General features: G+C 32.9%; 1 protein-coding gene and 1 long non-coding RNA gene across 3 annotated transcripts; both read left to right on the top strand.

Moving 5' to 3' along the window:
* The first annotated feature begins 1,399 nt into the window (after nt 1-1,399).
* Nucleotides 1,400-17,225, top strand: LOC111716406 (zinc finger protein 501). 2 transcript variants are annotated; one of them, XM_023491861.1, is made up of 12 exons: nt 1,400-2,115; nt 3,834-3,904; nt 5,889-6,066; nt 7,414-7,490; nt 8,584-8,641; nt 9,224-9,344; nt 9,778-9,953; nt 10,438-10,640; nt 11,380-11,510; nt 13,105-13,235; nt 14,099-14,224; nt 17,003-17,225. In XM_023491861.1, exons 2-12 carry the CDS (start codon nt 3,900-3,902, stop codon nt 17,222-17,224), a joined length of 1,428 nt encoding a protein of 475 aa, XP_023347629.1. In that variant the 5' UTR covers nt 1,400-2,115; nt 3,834-3,899; the 3' UTR covers nt 17,225. The 2 variants fall into 2 exon arrangements, with proteins under 2 accessions (XP_023347629.1, XP_023347628.1); XM_023491860.1 differs by lacking the exon at nt 1,400-2,115 and having other exon boundaries at nt 3,544-3,904.
* A 109-nt stretch (nt 17,226-17,334) lies between these two features.
* LOC111716408 (uncharacterized) lies at nt 17,335-19,475 on the top strand. The gene is made up of 3 exons (XR_002768480.1): nt 17,335-17,459; nt 18,157-18,808; nt 19,153-19,475. It is a non-coding gene; the product is annotated as an uncharacterized LOC111716408 (long non-coding RNA).
* Nucleotides 19,476-19,708: the final 233 nt, after the last annotated feature.

Below are 19,708 nucleotides of genomic sequence, written 5' to 3' on the forward strand. Positions count from 1 at the left end.
TATAACAATAATTTTGATTATTACACTTTCTTCCTACGCAAAATATACTAATATGTCAATTGATGAATCTTAAATTACTAACTGTGGGGTTAGTCTCAGAATTATTATTAGCAAGAAGTAGTTGAACTCTGTATGTAGTTTGTATTGATAGTTGAAATACTCTAAATGCTCTAATATATATATATACATACAAACAACAAACAAACAAACAATGATAGGCTGAAATCTGTAGAGTAGGAAGACGACATAAAAGCAATAATGAAGCGCAATTGATATTGTTAAAAAGTAAGCAGCGTTTTTAGTTTGTTATTTAGTTATTAAATCACTTATCACATTTAATGGGTCTGATTTTGCAGTACACTATTGCAGTGTCTCGTGTTTATTGAAATATTTAAAGTCACAACTTATGTCTAAAAGTCGTCTTCGTATTCCACAGTTTTCTGGTTCGTATTGTAGTAATACCTAGTTTAACCACTTCTCGCTGTTCAATAATATTTCTTTTGGTAAGGTTCTAAACTTCTTTACAAGGTTTTCTTGGGGAAGTATTGTGCAGCGGGTTTGTGGCAGTGCGCCATTGAACTTGACCCATGCTTGGTGGTCCACACTTTGGCCCGTGTGGCCAACCGCCAATGAACCCCGCTACTCCCTTTGGGGATAGTGCGGTGACCTGGGCTCTACCCAAACCTCTCTTCGGACTGATGTGTGACTGTTTTATTTATTTATTTATATATATATATATATTTATCTAACTATATATCTGTCTGTCTATCTAGCTATCTATCCTATCAACCATATGACGTTTTCATCGGAGACCCCCATGGAAATAGAGAGTTTCTGCATGCAGAAAGATGAATTGGTCTCCAATGAAAAAATGGGATTCTCCGATTAAAAGCTCGGGGTATCGAATGTAAATCATGGGATCTCAAAAGTTTGGATGAATAGATGGTTTTTCATACTCTTCTCTAATAATGATAATTTCTTCCAAGACTAAATAATTAAATCAAATATTATTCTTATGCTTTTAAAACATAAAACCAGGAGCAGGAAGTAACAATAGTAACAATAAAAAAAATCAAATATGGAAATTTTTCTATCCAAAACGTTTTCAATTCTTTTAATCTCCTCAACTCCTAAAAGATTATAAAACCCACGTAATTAAAAATAAAAAATGAGAGTTAGAGATCATACAGGGTGTCCCAAAAACATGGGAATTCAGTGACGAATTGGATATCGTCTTTGTTATGAATTAGCATTGGTATACCTAACTTCTAAAGCCATAATATTATTATGTCTGCTAGAGTTTATTTTATGAAAAGGGTAAAAGACTAAAGAACTCTAAAGATGTGTCTATAATGTCTCCGCAAGATGAAAAGTGAAGACGGACTTAAGTTTACTCTGTTTGTATACTGCAATTTTCTTGTTTTACTAAGTACAACCGTACGCAGTCAAAACATAAACAAACAAAATGTGAACGTAGCAGACGATTGACGAACTCTTACAGACTACAGCTTTCTCAGTAGGTATCACTATACTAAATCAAAAAATTATTTAAAAAGACGATATCGAATTCGTCACTGAATTCCATGTTAATTGGGACACCCTGTACCCTGCCATGATGCCAGCCCTTTTGTGTCTAAAAGGCATACCATGCTTAGAGAATTACAAGATTTTTTTATATTTCGTAAATATCAATCTTATCTTGCTTGTACAAATTATACGATTTTTACTCATATGCAGTCTGTACAGGGCTACCCATAAAGCATGATAATTCAAAGACTACTTGAAACTAATGAAATATGAAGATTTCAAGGTTAATTTAATAAATTGTCTTTTAATTGATTTGACAAAGAAAGAAGCAAGTTTACAGAATCATGGAATCATAAATTTAAGGAACTACAGACGGTAAAAACATAAAAGAATCATCTCTGAAGCCTCCTCCATCTCTGGGTAACCCTGTATACTCACTGTACAGTAAATGATCATCGAACTAGAAGTTTAAATAATTGTATTTATTTCAGAATGGATTATGGTCTTGAAAGATGCTTCACATGAACACATGAGTTCTAAGCTGTGGAGAACTGAACATGACTACAAAACATATTAAAATTATATTTGGTATTCAAAACATTGGAATTATTAGTTGTTCAGAATCACTGTTAACAAAGAAAATTTTCTTTACATTTTTGTTTCCCTTTTTTCAGAATTTTCAGAAAATTTTAAGACCCAAATGGACTGTAAGCGTAATTTCAATTGAAAAAATCATGCAAAGATTGCGGTGCCCTATTCATAACGGTACCCTTTGAAACCGTTATCTGGTCAATAACGTTCTATGTTAAAAAGGTTATTTATGATAATTCCTATATATGACTCATTCCTGTAGAAGAACTGCGCTATTTACTTCTTCAGAGAATTCAAAATAGCAAAAAATCAATTTTAAAATTATAAACATATCTTTAATTCATACTTGATCAGACAAAGCTATTATAAGGGCACCGTTGTTAATCGTACATTGCCATCTTTGCATGGAGGATCAATTATGTTTACAGCCCCTTTAATGAGACAGTCAGCACAGCGACTCATTGCAATTAAAGGAATGCACGCCCAATTTACATCTTAATCTGAGGAAAAAAGGGTTCTTCCGTTTTAGGCCGAAAATCACTTTTTATAGAGAAACGGCTATCAAAAATAAAAAAATTTCAGTTTTTATGTTGAAAAACAAGAATATATTTTTCATTTTTAATTAGACTAAAGTTTAAATAGAGTGCGCCCTTGAAAAGTACTTTAATCAGGACCCCATTGATCAATTTACAGATTCAATTATTTAAAGTTTAATAATAGCCTGTCCAAGCGACACAAATATCAAATCGGTTTCAAATCTTGTTAATTGAGAGGAAAAATATGCTTTCAGATTTATATATTTTTCTGAAAAATCATTGTTCCCCCCATTCCCTTTTAAAAATCGCTTTTTTATGTATTTTTTTCATGTACATTTTTTAGTTTTTTTTCTAGCTATAACGTCGAAAATAAATGTAAAAGGATGAAGAAGAAAATAGACTAATGATGTCTATTTTTTCATTTTTTTCCCCAGGGGGGGGGGAATTATGAAATGATGATGCACCATAATTAAGTTTATCTGTATACAATTAATACAAAAACCTATTTAATTTTTATTTATAAAAAAAAGTCTTATAATAAAGTTGGACGATTTTAATGTTAGCTAAGTGTGTATCGTTCAAAAGCAATATTTTTTCTCTATTGCTCCCATGAAAAACAGGCAAGCAATCAGATACAAAAACTCGGAAATGGACCAAACCTCTGTAGAGTAAAAAAGTAGATGTTAGTTCCACATTTATTGAAAATATATTTCGGTCTGGGTTGACCTAACGTATGTCGAGAGTTATTTAAGTAAACTAGATTTTTTTAGCAAATTTCCTTTGATTTAGTTTAAAAGTATTTATCGATCAACATTTATCGAATTTCTTCATCGACTTTGAGAAAGCCGTTACCCCCCTTCTCATCCACATTTCTACCCCCTCCTCTTCCGCCCCAGAAAACAGCTGCAACACACAAGCTTACTCTTTACCCTCTGCAGGGATAACTATTTTCCCGCATTTTTAATTCTAGATTTTCTCCGCGCAGTTTTAGCAATATTTATCGCTAGTTTTCGGACTTAACCAGAATTTTGAGGATACAATATTTCCTTTCTATCTATCTATCTATCCTGTCGGAGCCAGCTCCGGTCCATAACGCGATATCGCCTCGCAATTCTTGTAGTAACCCCCTCCCTCCTCACTAGTAAATATACTTTACATAACATATATTCTTTTCCTTAGTGCATCTTATAAACCCATACAACGGTTTGCACTGACTCAACTCAAGTCTGTTATCAGAAGATAAACATGAGGTGAGTATTATAAATAGTATACGTTTAAAGAATAGTTTAGTTTAGATTACTTCGTGAATATAAATTGTTGCCACAATTAATTTTAGACACAACTTCAAACATTTAAAAATGTAGATTGATCATTTTATTCGAAATTTTGTCCAAAAAAGTTTAAATTGAAAGATTATAAAGCTTTATACAAAAAATGTCGGTGAAATTTGAAGATAGATGGAAACATGTGGCTTATTTTTACATAGACTTTTTAATCAGCAAAACACAATTGTTCATTATTAAATTAAAGTTGATTATTTAAACAAATGATATTCAAAAAAATGTTCTTATGAAATATAATTTTTGAATAACAGAGTGATAAAGGAATATATTGAACTAAGTTCAACGCAGCATAAAAAACAGCTTTCTAAATTCTAGATATTTCATATTTCACAGTTTATATATCATGTGTAAAATTTTGGATAATGTTTCCTACGCACATGTTTTGTAGATGTCATACTCAATCAAAGCATACTTTAAAATTCATTTTTTAAGTTTATAATTTTTTTATAAAACAAAATAATTGTATCTTTGCCAAAATCAAAATAAACGATATTTTTTTAAAAACAAAATCTTGAATTTATCTTTGCCTATACTAATTTATCATTTTAATAATAAAATTTAAAATTAAAACATAATACGTAGGGTATGGAGATCAGGAAACAGCATTGCATACTCTGTTCTTTCTACGATCTCTTTGATTTTTAATTCACATATTATTCTTATTTTTACTTACATTTTTAAAAATTGTGACACAGTTTTACATACCCAAAACCTCAAATTGTTTCTGAAAAAATTGCCTTTTTGTCGTTGAAATTACCTATCTATGAAGATTCTTTTCTGTCTATGAAATTGCCTGTATATGAAAAATCTACTGTATCTATGAAATGTCCTGTCTATGGAAAGTCCTATCCATTAAATGTTCTATCTATTTTGTTTTATAAAATGTTCTATTTATGAAATGCTCTATCTATAATTTTGTTCTATGAAATGTCCATATATCAAATGACCCCTTCTCTGAGGTCATATGAGGGCTCACCCAAAATGTGGGCCCGATCGGTTCAGCCGTTTTGACGTTTATTGGATACAATCAGACAAGAAAAACAAAGTATATAATATATATATAGATAACCCCCTTTTTACCCCTTTTTCTAGCTGGAAATTGATTATTTTTAATTGTGTACATCTTCTATAAAGGTAACTCCCATTTTTACGCTGCAAAGAGAATTAGGGAAATGGATAAAAGGCCGATATGTCACTCTTTTTTAAAGAAAACCTTACTTGAAATTTCATTATATGTTGATAATTGCAGAAGATTTAAACTAAATAGTAACTTAATACCCGGATTTAATTAGTAAACAGTGCAGGTGTATAATGCCGCACCTGCACCTAAACCTATGCTTGTACATGTGTTATATATATAAAAAAATCCCCCTTTAAATTCAAAACATACCCCCCCCCCACTCCCTCACAGTTAAACTGGTAGAATCCCATTCCGTTAAAATCAATATATGTGTAGTATGTATCCCTTTAAATTTGAACATATAGTACGTGCCGGTTTAACAGAAATCGATATTTGTCCCTTTAACTTTGAATGGTTACACACACACACACACCCACACATGCTATCATTCAAATTACTCACACGGCCGCGGGGGGGGGAGGCTTTCTTTTGTTTTTCATAATAAGCTTTAAGTATGATTTAACGTTTTTGCCTTGTGTTTAAGTCAAAATAAGGAAGTGAAGGTGTCGTATTTATACATTTTTTAACCCTTCGTCCTCCCTCCCCCCCTCCTCCTCCTCCCTCCCCAAACTAATCTCATCTATTCAGCGAAATCTGATACTATAGAAATTTATTCATGGAGGCCAGGGTGCTTCATAAAACAATAAAGATTTCGTAGTCTTTATGTTGCGTTTGTTATTTAAGAAATCCGCAAAAGTTGTTTACTTTTAGTCGAAGAAATCCGCGACGGTCAGCTATTGTAGCGAAAGAAGACCAGGAGGCAAATATTGACGACCCTGAAGAGATGGAAGACGAAGAGCTAGTCGCTGATGAGGCTCATGACGACGAAGAAGAGAATGAGGAGGGGGTGGAAGAGGGAAAAAGCAACGATGACGCCGACTTTGACTTGGTAATTTTATATTTTTTTTCAATATTAAAACTTTGTGGGTCTTTTGGATGATGCAGGATGAGAACTTTAAAGATTTTTTCAGTTTTTTTACTTAATTCCTTGCAATCAATTATTTCAAAACTATTTTAAAAGGAGAAAACAAAATTCTGTTATTAGCTCATTATATTTAGAGAGAATTAGTCTTCATAAAAGTCTCATCGTATACACGATTTACCCTTCTTAGTTTTATTAAAATATAAATGCACTTCATATTAATGTATTTGGGGTCAAACTTTTAAGAACAAAGCGGAAATATGAGACGCGGCCCAAAATAAGGAAATTGGATCCCTTTCCCCCCCCCCCCTCTAAACCCCTTGGTTTCCGTCTTAACACTCATCCTGAATCTCAGCCGTGTTTGAACTTTAATTCTACAATTTCTTATCAACAGTAGCACCCCCCCCCCCCTCTCTCCCTCGTGATCCCCCCCCTCGGAGAGTTGAATGCCCGATAAAGGAACAGCTTCCTCTGAAACAATTAGCTGAAGTCAGTTAAACAATTCAATAACAGAAATCAATATGTGATAAGTAACATCTGTATGCGGGTAGCTGAGAGGGGGGGGGGAGCGGATTTAATATAATAATATATCATTTCGTAAATTTATCATAACTTTTTTTATTTAATTTCTAAATCCGCATTTAAGTTATAAACATATATACAATATGTACCTGTGGAAATTTATGACGTTATTGTTTCTTTATGTATTTGTCGTGTAAGCTGTTTTCAAAAATTTCGGTTATTTTTTTATAACATTCGAGATAAATAACTTTCTTAAAGTTACACATTCTCTTTATTTATTGATGAACCAGCAGAAGTACCCGGTGTTGCTCAATTGTCCATCAATCGTTAGTTTTTGATGAATAGCCATGCAAAAGAAAAAAATTGTTTAGAAATTGCAATACGTATATCGGATTTATTTGCTTTCCTGAGACGTATGCGAAAAAATCCAAACTGGAAGAGCTACGAGGTTACAAAGTTGTATCAATAAATTGTGGCCTAAATTTCATCTTTTCCCTCTGCCTAGACTACATTACTTGGTTTGGAAGATACGTGCGCATACCTCGTTAAATTACAAGACAAAGAAAGAGCCTGTTCTAGCCGCGGCGCTCGGCCCCCCTAGCCTCAGCGCTGGGTCCAGAAAGTGTCTTTACTTAATCTAACCCTAAAATATAAATTAATCTCTCTCCTCTTATAATTCAACGGGACAAGTGCACGTAACTTCCTTGGGCAACTGCATAAAGCAACTACATACCCATATACATTTTTTCCCCTCTGTTTAAATATAAGATATAATGAATTATTGCTCTTTAGGAAAATAAGAAGAAATTCGGGTGTCCCGGGTGTCCAGCGAAATTCAACCGAAAATACGATATGGAAAAACATGCCAGGTATTTTTGTTTTTTGTACATCCTTTAAGGAAAAGAATTAACTAAACTACATTGGTCTGCGATTTTATCAAAACAATGAAGACGGCTTTCGATTTTAATTTTGATTTAAATCTAGCTGTTAAACAACATGGATATATAACATAGAAGTCAAGAGAAGCTGTCAATTAAAAAAGCTTCTCTTTGATTACTTGTAAACTTTTAAACTCAAAGAAAAGGCTGTTAACAATCAAAACTAAAATAAAAATTCGTCTTCATCGTTTTGATATAACCACTGTATTAGATTTTAATCTGATTTTCTCAAAGCATCGGTGCTTTAATTTGGCCTTTATTCTGCAGTTTTAAGTGTTCCATACAGTGGGAAACAGAAAACAGTGAAATTATTGTCGTCTTCCTTTTCCTTTTAATTTTGTCATGTCGCCATAAGTTTTGTACTTTGCAACAGAACGTTTTCTACGGTGGTAGGCGATAATACCAATATAACGAAGACGACTTTTTTATCGAAGTTTTAATTGTTAACAAGCTTTTTTTTCAAATTACAAGTTTACAAGAAAATAATGAGAAGCTTTTTTTAATTGACAGATTTTCTTTGTTTCCATGCTTTAGGTATCCTTGCTATTTAAAAGCTTGATAAAAATCAAAATTTATATCGAAAGTCATCTTCATTATATTGATATTATCGCCTCTACTACTGTATTAAAGTTCTTTGAACATTTGTAGGGATAATGAAATTGCTAATTACAAAATTCTAGGAGAAAGACGACATTTATTTCTGGTTCTCACTGTAGTTCACGATAACTTGCGTTGAGCAACATTTCTTGTAATTTTATCTTTTACATCTCATATTATCTTAACATTTCATATTATCTTTGCTAAAATTATACAATTATGGAAATTTTAAAAAAGTCAATACTGCATTTTTGCAAATATTTCATTTGTTTGAAAACACCATTCACTGAATCTTTTTCTTTTTGAATAAACTTTTAAAAAATGAAAACATTTATATTCTGATCACAATTTTGCTTTATCTACAATATTTACTATTCTTACTGGATATTGAAATAGTTTTTTATTATTAATTTTTGTAAATGTTTAGAATGCATACTGGAGAGAAACCCTACCAATGTGGAGTTTGTGGTAAAAAGTTTGTCCAGGTAAACATTTAGAAAAATCTCTATTGACCTTCTATTTAAAATGTGTATGTTTCATTTCAAACGGGTAGTGTCAAACTATAAACGGTTTAACCCACTTAATCGTTGTAAATTAGTCTAAGCATATTCCCTTGGTTCTACCGAGTTCCCCAATCATACTTTATCAAATTCAAGGTTATAATGCAAGGAAAGTTATTTCAGAGATGTACGCATCTTTTGTACTGCAGTGTACTGTCTCTAGGCAGTAATATAAACACAAGACTGATGTCACAGCCTGACATGGGATCCATCTTTCACAGAACAATGAATGAAATATTCTGGTCATAGGAAACTATTATGTGAATTATAAAAACTTTAAAAATTTAATGCTTTTATCCTCCTCGGATACTAAACGAACACTGAAGCATCTATTCTTGTTTACAAATTCCGCCGAGAGTGAACTGGTTTCAATATGTACGCAACTGCAATTAGCTTTTCTTGCATTATAACCTTGATCAAATTGGTCAATGGGCTCATAAATTATAATCGGACATAAAACAAACTTTTTAGTCTGACTACTTATATTAATGTGATTAAATGAAAAAGGTTGGTTCGTTGACAATACACATGAGAGCCCACACTGGGCAGATGCCGCACAAATGTAATGTCTGTGACAAAACATTTGCAATAAAGGAGAGATTAAAACTACACATGAGAATGCACACAGGTGATACAATTTAAAGAAATAGCGTGTCTTAAAAAGGACTGTAAGTGTGATTAAGTAACCTTCCATGTTAAAATGGTATTGCCCGATTCAGAGCGGAACCCTTTTTTATCAATTCTATTATCTATGTGGAATGTGGATTTAATTATGGTAATTTCTATATAATCTCCTGCTGCGCTAGAAATTTTTGTAGAGAAGTTACTATTGAAAAAAAAAGTTTTCAAAAACAAAAAAAACATTTATATCTAAATTATACTTGATCAGACAAAGCTTTTAAGGGTTCCGTTGTGAATCGGGCATTGCCATCTTTGCATGGAAGCTCACTTCAAATTATGTGTTTACTTAAATTCGGATAAGTATTCCTTCCCTTGATTATTTCTCACATTCTCGCGTTCAAATTACTGAACGAACAGTCCTTAAATTCCCATTTGTTCAGGCGAGAAACCGTTTAAATGTGATGTGTGCGATAAAACCTTTGCCCGGGGTGGTCAGCTGATTGTACATAAACGAGTACATAACGGTGAGAAACCGTACAACTGTGATCAGTGTGATATGAAGTTCAGCTCCAGTGGAAACCTGAAGCTACACTCCAGTCAGCATCAAATTAGTAAGGTAGAAATCATGCGCAGATATTCTTAAACATTTCCTCGACCCCCCCCCCCCTTCTTATTTCGTTATTATCTTCAAGACTTATGCAAAACAATCCTAATTATACACAACACGCTTCATAAACTTGAATAATAACAACACACAATACACATCTAAATTCAGTTTTATGTTGTTAAAGGGATTTTCAACGGATTTCAAGTGATCCTCCATTTGAAGATTCACTTGGTACGATATAAACCAGGGATGTTTAACTACCCCCCCCCCCACCACATGGGAGAAAATGATTTTGATGAACTCAGCTGGGGAAAATGAATGAAAAATTGAACAACATACGGCAAGTTTTTCATCCTTTTGGACAAATTTTCCTAAAAAACTCGCTTATTTTCCTATTAATTAACTAAATCTTGGGGGGAAATTTGTTTCAAAAAGGGGAAAGTGATATTTTAAGAAAAAATACACCCCTAAATCTATATTTTTTTACATTTAGGAGTTTCAATGTCATCTGTGTGAGAAATCATATCCCCGTGCGGATACTCTGAAGAGACACATACTGAGCTACCACGAGGGGAAGAAGATGTATAAGTGTAACGTGTGTAACAAGAGTTTCAAGGGACATATCAAGGATCACATGAGAACTCATGCTACAGAGGAGGAAGAGAAACCATACTCTTGTGGACAGTGTGGAGCTAAGTAAGACCACACATTAAAGGGACTGTACGCGTAATTTCAAGTGATCCTACTGTCCGATTCACAACGGTACCCTTGAAACATTTATCTGTCCAATAATGTGGAAGATATTGTCGTTTTTCAATTGTGTTTTATTCTGATATGTTCCCCTTGCAAGTCACTTTTGTAGAGAAACCACAATCCCCTTTCAACAAAATAAACATTAATATATAATTCATACTTAATCAGACAAAGGTTTCAAGGTTACCGTTGTAAACAGGGCATTGTCATTTTTACATATATGATCGCTTAAAATAACGCTCGTAGACCCTTTAATTCTACTATTAAAAGGATTACATACAGTGAATCCCAGATACATGAATACATAGACCGTCATAAGCTTTTTGATAATTCTAAAGAAACTTCTTTTTATTTTTAATTCCAGGTAAATTAATAGCCCTGAAATATAAATACAATTGATATATTAATATTAAACTCATTTTTCCGCGGCATTTGATCTTAAATATGTAATACGACATTATAAAAAAAAAAACTCTTGCTATGTATTCATATATCTGGGATTCACTGTACTATATAGTCTATGGGTTCATCTAAACTGGGGATCAGTTACTAGGGTTGAATTGGTGGGTCTAGAATAAATATTTTTATTTGGTTATTTTATTATAGTTAAAGCTCAAACTATTTTGACAGTTGTTTTTAAAACTGTTTTCATTATTTAATAATATATATTTAATTTTTTTAGATTCAATCAGAGAAGTCAGTTGACAGTCCATATGCGCGTGCACACCGGAGAGCGCCCTTACTGTTGTAAAATATGCTCCCGTGCGTTTTCTCATTCAACTGCGCTTAAATTGCATTTGAGGATGCATACAGGTAAACTGACAGGGGTACATATTTTTTAACATTTCTTAAAATTTTAGTTTTTATTAATATGTATAAATTATAAAGTAATAAAAACAGGGTGCTAACATGTCTGCACAGTGCACACACATCTTTCCTGTCCTTTAATTTTCCATCATGTTCTTGGTGAAATTTTGAAAGAGAAATTTTTTGGACGTCCCGATAATCACCAATATATTATCGGTTCTAGAATTTTGTTGTAGACACCATATTTCTACACACCATATGTGTTTTTCAGTGCTTAGGATCCGGGTCCGTTGGATCCGCAAATTAAATTTAATTTTTTTTAAATTTTCCCCTAGTTCAATATTTTCCCCTAGTTCAGTATTTCCCCCATGTTCAGTATTTCCCCCTAGTTCAGTATTTCCCCCTAGTTCAGTATTTCCCCCTAGTTCAGTATTTTCCCCTAGTTCAGTATTTCCCCCAGTTCAGTATTTTCCCCTAGTTCAGTATTTCCCCTAGTTCAGTATTTCCCCTAGTTCAGTATTTTACCATAGTTCAGTATTTTCCCCTAGTTCACTATTTTCCCCTAGTTCAGTATTTTCCCCTAGTTCAGTATTTCCCCTAGTTCAGTATTTTCCCCTAGTTCAGTGAATAAAATGTTTGCTACGTTTAACATAACTAATTCTGGTGAGAATGAATGAATTTCAAAAGAAGGGGGGGGAAATATGATTTAAACAATACAGTATATACACCCCTGTATACTTATCAATAATCATTTTTTTAAAAGTTTGAATTCTCTGTAGTGGGATTTAGTATTTAGCATTTTCATAATTTTTGGGAATTTAGGATTTGGGTATAATTTTCATGTTTTCAATGAAAATTAAAAAAGAAAAATTGAATCTAAAATGTTTTTACTTCAGTTCAATAGTTAACTATATTTCTAACTGATATCACACTGCTAGAATTTTTTTATGACTCGGATAAGATAACCTTTTATTTGAATAGAAATCTGTCAAAAGTTGATAAAATACCATTGTGAATTAGACGTGCCACTTGCGGGTTTTATCCCGTTGTAAGCGTAATTTCTAGTGACCCACCGTGAAAAGATGTCAATGCCAGATTTACAATGGTATCCTTCACCATAGTTTCAGTAGAAGTAAATATTTCCATTTACTGATAGGGCCGATTGAAGGATTTATAACTTTAATTGGATAATGAGATAGATAGAAAGATAGATGCTACCGCCATACTATTTCTATTGGTTCAGAATAGACAACAAACACATGACAGAACCCTGATTGGATCAGGTGCCAATGGACTCAGCATACAGGAGTAGCTTGAAACCTTAATCTGATCAAAAACGCGGAAGATACCGTTGTTTTTCTGACTCAAAAAGTGTATATTTCTGCGAGTTTCTCCATTGCTTATTATAAACAAGAAATGCTAAGTCACTTTCACAGAGAAATCTCAAATGAAAATAAACAATTTAAAGAAACAAAAAATATTGATATCTAATTCATACTTGATCAGAGCTTTTAAGGGTACTCTTGTAAATTAGACATTTCCTTGCATGACGGGTCATTTGAAATAACGCGTACAGTCTCGTTACCCTTTTCCTATTCAGGAGAGAAGCCGCATACCTGTAAGCTCTGCAACAAATCGTTTGCCCAGCTCCCTCACCTCAAGAAACACATGCTCTGTGTACACAATACTGATAAACCGTACTACTGTGAGATCTGCCAGGGATTCTTTAAGGTATAAACTCCCCCCAAACGTGGTNCCCCCCCCCCCGGCAACGTGGTCCTAGCAATAACAGGATTTTTTTAATAATAAATTCAACCTATATGAAGCATAAAGTCTTACCGCGTCAACCTTGTTGCACTGGCTAGTCCTGTCCATAGAGCTTCGATACAGTACAAACTGCGACCGGAAAGGTTGACCCGGCCTGGCTCGGAAATTCAAATGTACTACGGCTGCTCGTGATTGCACGTAAGATGTTTTAAAAGTAACGACTCTTTTAGAAGAGCTATTGAGAAGAACAAAAAAAAATCAGATTTCTGAAGTGTAACAGAATAAATTTGCTTATCTCATATAATAGTGCCACGCACCTCTGACCCTTTAGTAAAAGTAAATTCAACCTAAAGTCTGACCGCGTCAACCTTGTTGCACCAGCTAGTCCTATTGAGTGTCTGCTTTATTTACTCAATGTCCGGGCGATACATTACAAACTGGGACCGTAAAGGTTGACCCGGCTCGTAATTTCAAATGTACTACGGCAGCCCGTGGTGCGTAAAATCAAAGTTAAAGAAGCTGTGAGGTCATAATATTGTGTCGCATAAATCTGACTTGCCTTTTTGTTGGTACGTTTTGAGTCTATGGCTAATACATATCAATTAGAACTCATAAATGTCGCAAATGTATTAACGTATTAACGTATTAATGTATTAAGGTATTAATGTATTACGTATTAACGTATTAACGTATTAACGTATTAACATATTAACGTATTAAAGTATTAACGTATTAATGTATTAACGTATTAACATATTAACGTATTAACATATTAACGTATTAACGTATTAATGTATTACGTATTATTATCAACCTCCATTCTTAAGATAAAATCTGCATATGAGGGCCACGCTCTACGCGATCATCCTGACAATCTTCCTGAGGATCTCCAGCTGGAACCTGTAGCTAGTACAGGAGATATAGAAACAGCAGCTGATATTACAATAATTACGGTAAAATATCTATCTGTCTATATATCTATCTATCTGCCTACAATTCGTCTAAATCTAACACTCTCAGCTCCGTGAAACAAAAACTTTTCTTTTCAAATGTTCGGTTTATTTAACCATCTTCAGGGCATATTCTAAAAAACATACAAAATAAGTAACTTGAATAATAGATGTTTAAAATTTAAAAGAATTAGAAGATTGTTTCGCGACGAATCCTTCTCATAACTAAATTCGTCGACTAATAATGAAAACCCTTTACTTAGATTCCATTTAGGTAGGCCGGATAATTGTATCCCGTAAGTTCTCTGTCTCGTAATAAAGGTTTAGAGCACTCTTCTATAACTTATTTATTGCAGGATCAAATCTAGTAAAAATGAAATGATTTTAGATATACAATACTACATAATTTAACAGAACTAAAAAATATAAATGAAACTACGTACTGCGAATTCGCGGACTCTAACATTTGAGATTGAGAAAGTTACAGGGCATATTCCTTTTACTGCACAGCGGGAAATTTAAACTAGAACCGCACAAACAAATGTCGTACTTACATATGCTGGCGTCCCGATAATGGAACAAAAGGGTATCTGTCTACTCAAGCATTACAAGATCTGAAATGATAAATCTAACAACAACACTCAAAGATAAGGTGTGAAACATAGGTGTTAACTGATCAAGCCCTGTATCTAGAGTGAGTCTGATTTATCATTTTCAGGTAGATCTCAGTTTAGAATAACCAATAGTAGGACTGCTTACATTACCGGACATATTCGTCCAATCAGGAGACTCCAACTCAACTTGGTACAGTGAGTCTCACTAAATAATAATGATTTTGTCTATTTTCGAAAACCCTGAATATACGCGTAACANGATTGATTACTAAACTGGATTTGCTTCGAAATGCACCTGATCGGAGACTTGTGCCGCACTGAGAAAATGCGGTTTAACTGGGATTGCTCCAAATTCATCAATCAGGAGACTTGCGCTGAATTTGCACTGAGAAAATGCAAGTTCAGAAACATACAACATAAATTAAATAATCCCCTATTAATTATTGTTTTGCAATTGCTGGCAAAACTGAAAATAATGAGGAAAATAGTTACTAGGATTGCTCCGGGCCCAAACCGAAGACTTGTGCCTGAATTTTGCAATGAGAAAATGCGAGTTCAGAAATAGGGTAATAAAAAAACTTGCTCCGGGCCCAAACCGAAGACTTATAATTGAACTTTCAGATAAACTGTTGATTCAGATAGGGTGTGCTCCGGGCCCCAACCGAAGACTTATAATTGAACAGATAAAATGTTAGTTCAGACAGGGTGTGCTCCGGGCCCAAACCGAAGACTTATAATTGAACTTTCAGATAAACTGTTAGTTCAGATAGGGTGTGCTTCGGGCCCCAACCGAAGACTTATAATTGAACTTTCATATAAAATGTTAGTTCAGAGATAGGGTTTTAGATTAATTTAACTCCTAATTTTTGTGGTCTTGCAATTGCTGGCAAAACTAAAAAATTACTAGGAGAATGATACTGAAACTGCTAGACCAGAAACTACTAGATCGGAGAGAAGATCTAACCTCCTTTTATTCAATGTTTTGCAATCGCAGGCAAAACTGAGAATAATAAGGAAGTGAAAAACAAGAATTTAAAGATGAAGGAAATTATTATTTGGGGCCGAGCGCCGCAAATATGAAAAACGGCAGTCTCAAACAAAGAACTATTATGAAGAAGAACTAAGGAAAATGTGAATCCGGAAGAATAGAACACAATTATATAATCCTTTATACTCAATGTTTGCAATTACAGGCAAAACTGAGAACAATAAGGAAAATGAGAACCTGACTTAAAGGAGTGTATTATTTGGGACCGAGCGCCGCAAAGAAAAATAAAGAAGGCGGTCTCGGACAAAAAAGAAAAATTGTTGTTACATTAGCATACCTGGAAGCCATATATTTGATTGTTTCGCGACGAATCCTTCTCATAACTAAATTCGTCGACTAATAATGAAAACCCTTTACTTAGATTCCATTTAGGTAGGCCGGATAATTGTATCCCGTAAGTTCTCTGTCTCGTAATAAAGGTTTAGAGCACTCTTCTATAACTTATTTATTGCAGGATCAAATCTAGTAAAAATGAAATGATTTTAGATATACAATACTACATAATTTAACAGAACTAAAAAATATAAATGAAACTACGTACTGCGAATTCGCGGACTCTAACATTTGAGATTGAGAAAGTTACAGGGCATATTCCTTTTACTGCACAGCGGGAAATTTAAACTAGAACCGCACAAACAAATGTCGTACTTACATATGCTGGCGTCCCGATAATGGAACAAAAGGGTATCTGTCTACTCAAGCATTACAAGATCTGAAATGATAAATCTAACAACAACACTCAAAGATAAGGTGTGAAACATAGGTGTTAACTGATCAAGCCCTGTATCTAGAGTGAGTCTGATTTATCATTTTCAGGTAGATCTCAGTTTAGAATAACCAATAGTAGGACTGCTTACATTACCGGACATATTCGTCCAATCAGGAGACTCCAACTCAACTTGGTACAGTGAGTCTCACTAAATAATAATGATTTTGTCTATTTTCGAAAACCCTGAATATACGCGTAACAAAGATAAAAGTAACAATAACAAAAACAAGTAAATGTGATACATTTCTTTATCACGACCAAAGATTAACTGAATATAATAAAGTGTGAGGGTTATCGTCTTTATATCTATTTTTCTATTTATTTACTTATCTATTTATCTATCTATCTAGGTGGATGACAGTGTAGGTGTCCAAATGATGAGTATGGAGAAGATGAGAACCTTGCTGGCTCTCCTCCTCAAGAAGATCTCAACTCCATCCAGGCTTAAGAAGCTCGGCTTTGGGAGCAGGCTCATAGGTATTATTATTATTATTGTAATTATTTTTATTATTTTTATTTTGCAGCAGCTTTTCAAGGGTATGTTACCATGTGTTGACTTCACAAATGTGTAATTTCACAATATTATTATTATTATCACAATATTATTATTATTTAATACATAATATAATATTATATTATAATATAATGATTATTGAATAATGCATTTGTCCAGGCAATGTCCACACAACAATTCAAAGAGATTTGTAGAAACAAATGAAAATTTTGAATAAGATACTAAAGATATTTTCAGAATATAGAGATACTACTGGATTGGACTATACCTCCTGAGTACATGGACTTTTTTAGGTAAATCATTAAAATAACAATAAAGATAATAATATTTAACTTATCATCTACAGGGTGTCCTACATCATATTAGATATATATATATATATTATATATTAGCTCTAAGTTAAGGGATTATTAAGAAAGTTAGAAAGAATGAATCATTTTAAAAGAATGCATAAGGCTTATATAAAAATTTTCTTGCAGAAAATAGCAGGTTTTTCGAGTATTAAAATATGATATGGGACGCTCTGTGCAGATAAATGAATATCAATTGAACGTCGTCTTCGTTGTACACGTTTTTTATCAAAGTTTGTTGTTCTAAGAAACTACGAAACTTCTTAAATTTAAAATATAATTTTTTCTATTTTTTCTCTGTTATTAAGTAATAACTCGAAATGTCTTCTTAATGTTTCTACAAATCAAACACTCATCAAGTAAATTGCATTTAAGATTAAATATTATATATTTTTTTAAATCATAATTTCTTTTATTTAAGAATCGAAATGTGTTAAATTTCTAATGTGTGACCGAAACCGAATAAATTTGTGTTTCTCATATTTGAGTAATGTGCATTAAATCAAAATTAGAGAAGCTACGAGGTCACAAAGTCGTAGCAGAGATGTTGTATGAGTTGTACTTTAAACCATAATAGAATTACGATTTAGTTTTTACATTTAGTAATTTATGAAAGTTGAACATATAAATGTATTTTTAGAAAAGAGAAGAAAAGTGTCGAGGAAATCCTTCAAGAGCTGGCAGGATAATGTTTAGGAAATCCGACATAACTGAGAATATGACATTGTAATCTTATAAAGGCTTCAGTTTGATAATATTTTGGGAAATCCTCAAAAAATGACAAGATGCTACTAAAAATCCTTCAAAGGCTGACAAGATAATCCTTGAGATGCTTGCAGAATAAAATGTTTAAAGTCCTTCGTAAATTGACAATATAACACACAATTTTTAGAAAATCTCCTAAAACTGACAAAATAATTCAAAATCATCCAAAGGCTGGCAGAAATTTGTGAAATACCCCAATGTACATTGCTATACACTGTACATATTGTAAAATGTACATTTTACCCACATTTTAGATTATTTAATATTTATAATTTAAAACAACGTGATTTTAACTATGATGAATCTATTATGATTATTTTAATTCTTTTTGGTGCCATTTTTACTTCTAGTCAAAACCAAACTCATTTTAGAAATTATTCGACCAACCAAAGCAGGCTAATTACTAATCAAAGCACTATTCTAACATGGAACGTATAAAACCTTATTTGACCAACCAAAGCAGGCTAATTATTGATCAAAGCACTATTTTAACATGGAACGTACAAAACCTTATTCGACCCAAGGATGTAATGTAAGGAAAGTTATTTCAGAAGTGTACGCATCTTTTGTACTGCAGTGTACTGTCTCTGGGCGGTAATGTAAACACAAGACGGATGTTACAGCCTGACATAGGATCCGTCTTTCACATAAAAAAATCAATGAAATATTCTGGTGAAAGGAAACTATTACGTGAATTATCAAAATTATCAAATTTAATGCTTTTAACCTCCTCGGATACTAAACGAACACTGATGCATCTATTCTTGTTTACAAATTCCGCCTAAAGAGAACTGGTTTCAATATGTACGCAGAGTAAACACGACCTCAATTAGCTTTCCTTGCATTACACCCTTGATTTGACTAACCAAAGCAGGCAAATTACTGATCAAAGTACTATTTTAGCATGGATCGTATAACACCCTGATTTTTTATTATTAAAAGAATTTTTGAACCACATTCATGTAAACATTATATTTTGTGCAATGGAACCCCGACAGTGCTATTCTATTTAATCTTTTAAATGCTTCCAGCTATTCTAAGTCAAGCTAAAACAAATAAATTATAACAAATATTTGATAAAAATACCGCAGCTTTTTAAATTGTGATCTCTAGTAGGCATTATTCTATTTTTTGTTGTTAAATAATGTATCTAATTAAATTATGTTCATTATGAATAAAGTATAAAAGTCATTTTATTTGTGTACTACAGACTGCTGAAAATAGACCATCAGGTTTCAAGTCAAAACACTTCTTTTTACTAATGGTTGCATTCTACTTACTTCAAATCTCAATTTTCATTGAAGTTCAAACAAATCCATTTTTAAGAAATTGTAGAAATAAAACGTATTTTTAGAGCTTAAATTAAAGATAACTATAGTTTTAAGCTTATTATATGCATATTCTACTATTTTTGCGACCTAATTTTC

The sequence above is a fragment of the Eurytemora carolleeae genome, unplaced genomic scaffold (assembly GCF_000591075.1).
Source record: "Eurytemora carolleeae unplaced genomic scaffold, Eaff_2.0 scaffold461, whole genome shotgun sequence".
NCBI lineage: Eukaryota > Metazoa > Arthropoda > Copepoda > Calanoida > Temoridae > Eurytemora > Eurytemora carolleeae.

Coding starts and splice junctions, on each gene's coding strand:
- LOC111716406 (XM_023491861.1), top strand. Junction 13,236..14,098: donor TCTGCCAGGGATTCTTTAAG/GTATAAACTCCC, acceptor TCCATTCTTAAG/ATAAAATCTGCATATGAGGG. Junction 14,225..17,002: donor CTGATATTACAATAATTACG/GTAAAATATCTA, acceptor CTATCTATCTAG/GTGGATGACAGTGTAGGTGT.